Source organism: Scophthalmus maximus, chromosome 1 (assembly GCF_022379125.1).
Source record: "Scophthalmus maximus strain ysfricsl-2021 chromosome 1, ASM2237912v1, whole genome shotgun sequence".
In the NCBI taxonomy this organism is placed as follows: Eukaryota; Metazoa; Chordata; class Actinopteri; order Pleuronectiformes; family Scophthalmidae; genus Scophthalmus; species Scophthalmus maximus.
This window is the reverse complement of record NC_061515.1, coordinates 29,427,572-29,434,006: the sequence shown is the minus strand read 5'-3', so window position 1 is coordinate 29,434,006 and position 6,435 is coordinate 29,427,572. Positions and strand designations below refer to the sequence as shown.

The window sequence follows — 6,435 nt, the reverse complement described above, 5'->3', positions numbered from 1 at the left end:
TGTTAACAGATTAAAATACACATTACCAGCTATCAAATAGTCGGTTCTTTTATTTTGAAGGTTGTCCAAACGGTTTCCTGCTGTGGAAGGAAACGCAAAACAGCCGCACGGAGTCATCACTATGCGACAAGTCGGTGTGATGACGTCGACACTAATCGCCAATTATCCGTGTCAAATTAAAAGTCCTGTCAGAAATCGGATGTTTTCCCTTTGGGGGAAATATTCCGCTGCTCGTTGCCGACACTGAAATCTCGTTGGTTTTATCCTGCCCCATAAATATATATATCTTTTTTGACACAAAACGATATAATAGGAACTTTGTAAACAAACAGTAGTTTTTTGTTTTGGTGCTCTCCGTTGTATTTTTAACTTGTTGACGTCGAGGCGCCGCGGGTGAGGTGAGGTGAGCAGCTTCTTGTCACATTAGCACAATAACTGTAAGACTGTAAGAGTTTACTGCTGAGCTAGCGTTAGCTTCTTGCTACAACCAGGCGACTCTGTGTAGCCTAGCTAGCCGGTGGGAAGCGACGGGGTTGAGCGTTTATGTCTGAAGCATTGTCCTGTATTGGTTTTATTATTTCTTCTTCACAATTTGACTTCTAACAAAATAATGACAAATTGAAATGAAAATCCTACATGGGGGTTGATGCTCGTCCTCTGGTGACAGTGAAATGGCCCCCTGTGAGTAAACACTGTGTTCCAGGATTCAACTCCGTAGTCCTTCCGATGTCCACGGCTGCTGGGACTCGACTGGACCGGGGGCGTTTTCCTATCTGATGCAGCCAGGTGAGCTGCAGGTGTGTGTGTGTGTGTGTGTGTGTGTGTGCGTGTGTGTGTGTGTGTGTGTGTGTGTGTGTGTCTCATATTACTCTACTGCCTATCTCTGTCTCCTGCAGACTGTGAGCGGATGAATGCTAAACCCAGCAAGTTTACCACCAACAGGACTCCATGTCTTTCTTGGTAAGGATTCCCCCACGCTGCACATAGGTCTTTCTGCTTTTATTATCTATCTATCTATCTATCTATCTATCTATCTATCTATCTATCTGTTTGCAGCTCTTATCATGCTCTGCTGGGACACATCAGTCAGTCACCTGTCTCTTTGTTGCCTGCTCCCTCCACTCAGTCACTTCTGCCCTTGTTTCCTGATGCTTGCTCCTCCGCCTCATCTCCAACCCTCCAACCCGCCATGTGTGTCACCCTCCCTCCACTCCCTCCATCCCTGCAGGGCATGTCTCACCTGTGCTCCTCCCTCCCCTCCACCAGGACTGTTCCTGCATCTCCCACGCTCAGGTCCAGCCCTTGGACATAGAGGAGCGCTATGAAGACACCAGCCACCAGTTCCTGGTCAGTAGCCCAGACACTGTCAGCACGGAGACAGACGTCGCACTGATGCCCTCCCATCATATCATCACTGTTTGATTCTCATTCATCGGCTCTATGGGTATAGATAGATCGGTGCAGCCCCTGATTTTTAATCTCTGGTATTTCTTGTACTCCCAGTTTTTAATGCAGCCCTTTTTTTTGTCACGAAGTTAAATGTCAAGCCCTTACATTGTCATGGATTATCTCTTAAACACAAGCCCCACCAGCTGCTCAGCACTTAACGTAGTAACTAAGCTGGTCGTCATGTGTAAAAGACAAAGTGCACCTTTTGAAATATCACTCATAATCTGCATGAAAAACAAAACCCGCCCCCTCCCTCTTATTTTCCCACTGTAACTAGAACCATTCTTACTGCAGCACCATATATTTAGTAATTATTATTAAGAATAATTACTAATGCACTGCAATTGTGTGCAGTATTTTTTGTCCACCCCTGCTCACAATCTCAGCTGCATAATGACGGCGGTCCGAACCAGCCACATGCACATTCAGCATTCCCTGGGAATGTTACTGAACTTCCTACTGGTTGTCAACAGAGCCTGATCAAAGTCATAAATACGTGTACTTGTTTGAGTTACTGACACAGTAACTCTGAATCGTGTCACTTAATTTTTCATATTATCGTGTTCTGCCTTCGGGTAAAAAAGGCATAATAGATGTTTTCGGTGTTGTGTGTGTGTGTGTGTGTGTGTGTGTGTGTGTGTGTGTGTGTGTGTGTGTGTGTGTGTGTGTGTGTGTGTGTGTGTGTGTGTGTGTGTGTGTGTGTGTGTGTGTGTGTGTGTCGCTGCAGAGCTGTGACAGTTCTGAATACACTCTGCACACGCCAACGGGTGGCGATGACATCACAGGGCTGTCGGCTGAGCCCTCCCACTACCAGCTACTGTCTGAGCTGGGTGAGCACACGCTTGACTCAGCCTTTGGTATTAGATAAAGATTTAAAATCTTTCAGAATAAAGTGAGATCCTCTTCACTGTGGTCATACAGGTCGGGGCTTCAATTACCTGAGCCAGGTGAGCATGGCCCGGCACGTCCCCACTGGGCAGCTGGTGGCCGTCAAACAAACCAACCTGGACGAGTGCACCGAAGAGGAGCTGCTGCAGCTCATGGTGAGCTGCTCTCCCACCAGCAGCAGTGGACTTTTTCCTGAGCACATGTGGTTCTGCTTGGTTCTGGTCTGATCACGTTTTCATCCCTCCAGAACGAGGTGCTGCTGTCCAGGCTTTTCCGTCACGCCAACCTCTTGACCTCGCGCCTGGTCTTCAGCTCCTGCTGTCAGCTGTGGGTCCTCACGCCGCTCATGGCCTATGGTGAGATATTGCCACTGCCTTTTTATAAAGTTATAAAGTAAATTTTGGAATCAGATTTTTTTTTCTTCATAAAAACATCCTGCTCAGCTGTCCTCTTCCGTCTCCTCTTGTCTTCAGGCTCTGCGGACACTTTGCTGAGGACATATTTCCCAGATGGAATGAGTGAATCCCTGATAGCTTACCTGCTGTACGGCGCGCTGAAGGCGCTGGAATACCTACACCGGATGGGCTACGTTCACCGGTAGGTGGCACATGGCTGATGTTATGATTTAGTAAAGGTCTAAAAAAAGTGTTTATATACTATGTAAAATATGTTTTTCAGGGGGGTAAAGGCCAGTCACATCCTGCTGTCGGGGGAGGGCCATGTTTACCTCTCGGGGCTCCACAGTGTTTACAGTATGATGCGCGAGGGGAAGAGGATGCGGGCGGTGTTCGACATGCCCCACCACAGCCCCGCCCTGCTGCCCTGGCTCAGCCCCGAACTGCTGCGACAGGTCAGGACTCCCTGAGTTACGTCCGTCATACGTGTCTCTAGTTTTAGAAAGCAACAATGTTTTAGCGTAACTTTTTTCAGTCTCATTCTGGTCTGTTCTGTTCGCTCGTCTCCTCATGATGTTCTCCTCAGTAGGACCTGCACGGTTACGGAGTTAAGTCAGACATCTACAGTTTAGGTATCGTGGCCTGTGAGCTGGTCAGTGGCCGGGTGCCTTTTCAGGACATGCCACCCACTCAGGTAATAAAAAAAACAACACAGTGCGAATATAACTTTAAAAGGTCAGTTCACTCAAACTGCGTAATGGGCTCTCTGTTCAGATGCTACTCCAGAAGCTGCGCGGCTCCCACTGCTGCCTGCTGGACGTGGCCCCCTTCCCGCTGGGCGAGTTGGGGGGGCTGAAGGTGTCACGCTCTGGCGTGGACTCCGGCATCGGGGAGAGCGTGGCCACCGGAAGCCTGACGCACAGCGCCACTGCTCCTCCCACCGACCGACCCCAGAGCCCCGCACCTAAAAACCACTCAGCCACGCTGCACAACCTGGTGCAGCTGTGTCTGCAGCAGCAGCCTGAGCGCAGGTCGCTACATTGAAAAAGATGTACATTCAAATACCGAACAGAAATGGTTCTGTAAACATTCAAATGTTCGCCGTTTCTTTCTCTTCTGTAGACCGTCGGCATCTGCACTGTTGACTCACGCCTTCTTCAAGCAGGTGAGTCTCCTGTCCGTCATGTCTGGAGACGTTTGTGTGGGAGTCACTTTGCTCTGGAGAGAAATATTTCTTGTTTGTGCGTTGTAATGAAATTTATGACAAACATTCACGGTCCCCACAGGGTTACTTATAATTACTTTGACAAAGCAGGTTAGTCAGAATTCACACAGTATAACGTGTTGATGTTGCGTCAGTGTTTGTCGTTATGACTTGTGTTTGTCATCTGACAGGTGAAAAGGCACACAGCCAGAGACTCCTTCCTCAGCCTCATGTACCCAGCAGTGCCCCTCACCAGCCCGGAGGACCCTCCGGTGTCCTGCCCCCCCGGTGCGTCCTGCCATGCTCCCCCTGCCCCGAGCGCCGCCGACACTCCCGATGCCGTGTGGGACTTCTCCTAACAACCCGCCCTCTCTCCGATCTCTCCCCCAAAAACCCAGAGGGGGTTAGCAAGCCAAACACAAGACAGTCCAAAAAAAAAAAAAAGAACAAAAGCAATGAGGCCACATTCTACTGTGCTTTTATTTTTCATTGTTATCATTATCAACCCAACTCACTGAGCCTTTTTTAAAGTAGTTTTGTAGATTTTTTAAATTTGTTTTTCATTTAATGCCTATGTGAACTTTGGTTGTCGGCAAGGTCACTGTGAACGTGCTGGATTCAAGAAGCTGCTCTGGTCCTCATAATAATAATAATAATAATAATAAGGGATTATCAATGAGATTTATCAGTTGACTACTATCCACACGATTTAAAGAAGTCACGACAAATATACTTCACTGTTTTTTTCATATTTCCACAGATAAGTCATTTGTTCGGTGACTACTGTCCCTGTGGACGACCTCTGAACTCAGCCTCTGAACTAAATACGTGAACGCACCAGATACTGTAGGTGTTGACAGAATAATCACTACGGCGGATTTTTTTTACCCTTGTACAAGTTCTGTGTTCTGACTGTGAACGGTGGATACTGCGCTACAGAAAAAGAGATTTACTACACTTATGTCCATATAAATATATATATTTATCCATCTGTATCAGAGCGTCCCTCCTTGTACTGTAGTATAGGAATCGTTGTTACAAGTTTTCTTGAGAATCTCCAGGTTATGGTCGGTACATTCATGATTACATTGAACTAGGTAATCTGGCGTCACCCCGTTATGGGGACTGTGTTTCTAAAACAGTGTATAAATATGCTCCAAATCAATATTTGTGTTGATTGTTCTATAGTATTCTGGATATTTGAATCATAATTGAACTATCCGCCTCTTTGTCCAGATCTGCACCAAAATTTTACGGGTTCTTTCTTGGTCCGTGCCCAATCCTTCCACCGAGATTCGTGGAAATCTATATTGTAGTCTTTGCATAATCCTGCTGATAACAAAACAGACAGGGGTAAAAACATAACCTCCTCTGCAGAGGTAACTAAAGTAAAGTCGACACTCACCGCCTTCCCAGATCACTACGCTCCCAAAACTGACCACGTTCATGTGTAAATACTATTTTGCTGTTTGTTTGAACATACATGCACATTGTGTGTTCTCGTATTACTGGCCCGAGCAATAGAATATGTGTCGTGTTGGGAACTGTCAGTAGATGAAAACCACCACTGTCCTAATCATCAGTGACACGGCAGAAAGAAGAGAGTATTTCTGCCGCGCTCTGTGATCACTCTCACAACAAAGCCTTCCTGATTTTTCTGAAACCCGATTTCTGAACATGGTGATTGATCTGTAACTGTGATTAACTGTACTGTGTATAGGAACTGTGATTTTGCAGTACATATCAAACATGGTAACTGTATGAGCCTGATATATATATATATATATATATATATATATATATATATATATATATATACACACATATTATAAATGATATATATGTATCTACAAAATTTGATTTCTAAACTTTCCTGTTGGCCTTGATTGGTTTCTTTTTAATGTTATCTGCTGTCAAAAAACAACTATGTCAACCACCCACATCCACACACAATCATAAGTTATAATTAAAAAAAACAGAAATGAATAACAATATCAAACCATAAAAAAACAGCAACAGCAATTCATAATTTAGAGAATATATTCATGTCTTGTGCTTTGAGTTAGTTTTAGTTTTGGTTTTTTGACGGACGTAACACAATTTGGCATCAGTTTGGAGTCACATGGCAGCATGTTTTTTTAAAATACTAATATTCATATGAAGCAAATTACACATTCAAATCCAATAGAAAGAGGCATGTCCTGTTTTTCTCCAAACCAATGCCCAATTCTTTTACTCCCCTTGACAAATAGGACAAACCTCTTTTTACTGGCCTGCTTCTGTAGCTAATAATTATACATTATTAAATCAATATATTTATATGAGAGATTTGGTAAATTATTTCAATTGTAATATTTGAAACCACTAAATATCAGTTCCTTACTTCTCCACTAGATGGCAACACAACAACTTTAACGCCAATAATGCGCTGATGCTCACTTCCGGGAACTATTGAGAGACCCCTCTCCAGCGCTTAGCAACCACGGAGGTCCACATCGA

At 44.9% G+C, this 6,435-nt stretch overlaps 1 protein-coding gene across 7 annotated transcripts; it reads left to right on the top strand.

Annotated features, from left to right (window-relative positions):
• Positions 1 to 105: 105 nt before the first annotated feature.
• Positions 106 to 5,808, top strand: stradb (STE20 related adaptor beta). Of its 7 annotated transcripts, none has more exons than XM_035631787.2 (13): positions 106 to 403; positions 704 to 786; positions 897 to 960; positions 1,229 to 1,347; positions 2,177 to 2,279; positions 2,371 to 2,492; positions 2,585 to 2,693; positions 2,811 to 2,934; positions 3,016 to 3,187; positions 3,322 to 3,426; positions 3,507 to 3,763; positions 3,855 to 3,897; positions 4,019 to 4,045. In XM_035631787.2, the coding sequence occupies exons 3-13, from the start codon at positions 912 to 914 to the stop codon at positions 4,028 to 4,030; spliced, it is 1,215 nt and encodes a 404-aa protein (XP_035487680.1). In that variant the 5' UTR covers positions 106 to 403; positions 704 to 786; positions 897 to 911; the 3' UTR covers positions 4,031 to 4,045. The 7 variants fall into 7 exon arrangements, with proteins under 7 accessions (XP_035487680.1, XP_035487646.1, XP_035487653.1 ...); XM_035631753.2 differs by lacking the exon at positions 4,019 to 4,045 and adding an exon at positions 4,128 to 5,808 and having other exon boundaries at positions 109 to 398; XM_035631760.2 differs by lacking the exon at positions 4,019 to 4,045 and adding an exon at positions 4,128 to 5,808 and having other exon boundaries at positions 109 to 398; positions 704 to 797.
• Positions 5,809 to 6,435: the final 627 nt, after the last annotated feature.

Coding starts and splice junctions, on each gene's coding strand:
- stradb (XM_035631753.2), top strand. CDS start 912: ATGCTAAACCCAGCAAGTTTACCACCAACAGGACTCCATGTCTTTCTT. Junction 2,935..3,015: donor CGGATGGGCTACGTTCACCG/GTAGGTGGCACA, acceptor TATGTTTTTCAG/GGGGGTAAAGGCCAGTCACA. Junction 3,427..3,506: donor AGGACATGCCACCCACTCAG/GTAATAAAAAAA, acceptor CTCTCTGTTCAG/ATGCTACTCCAGAAGCTGCG.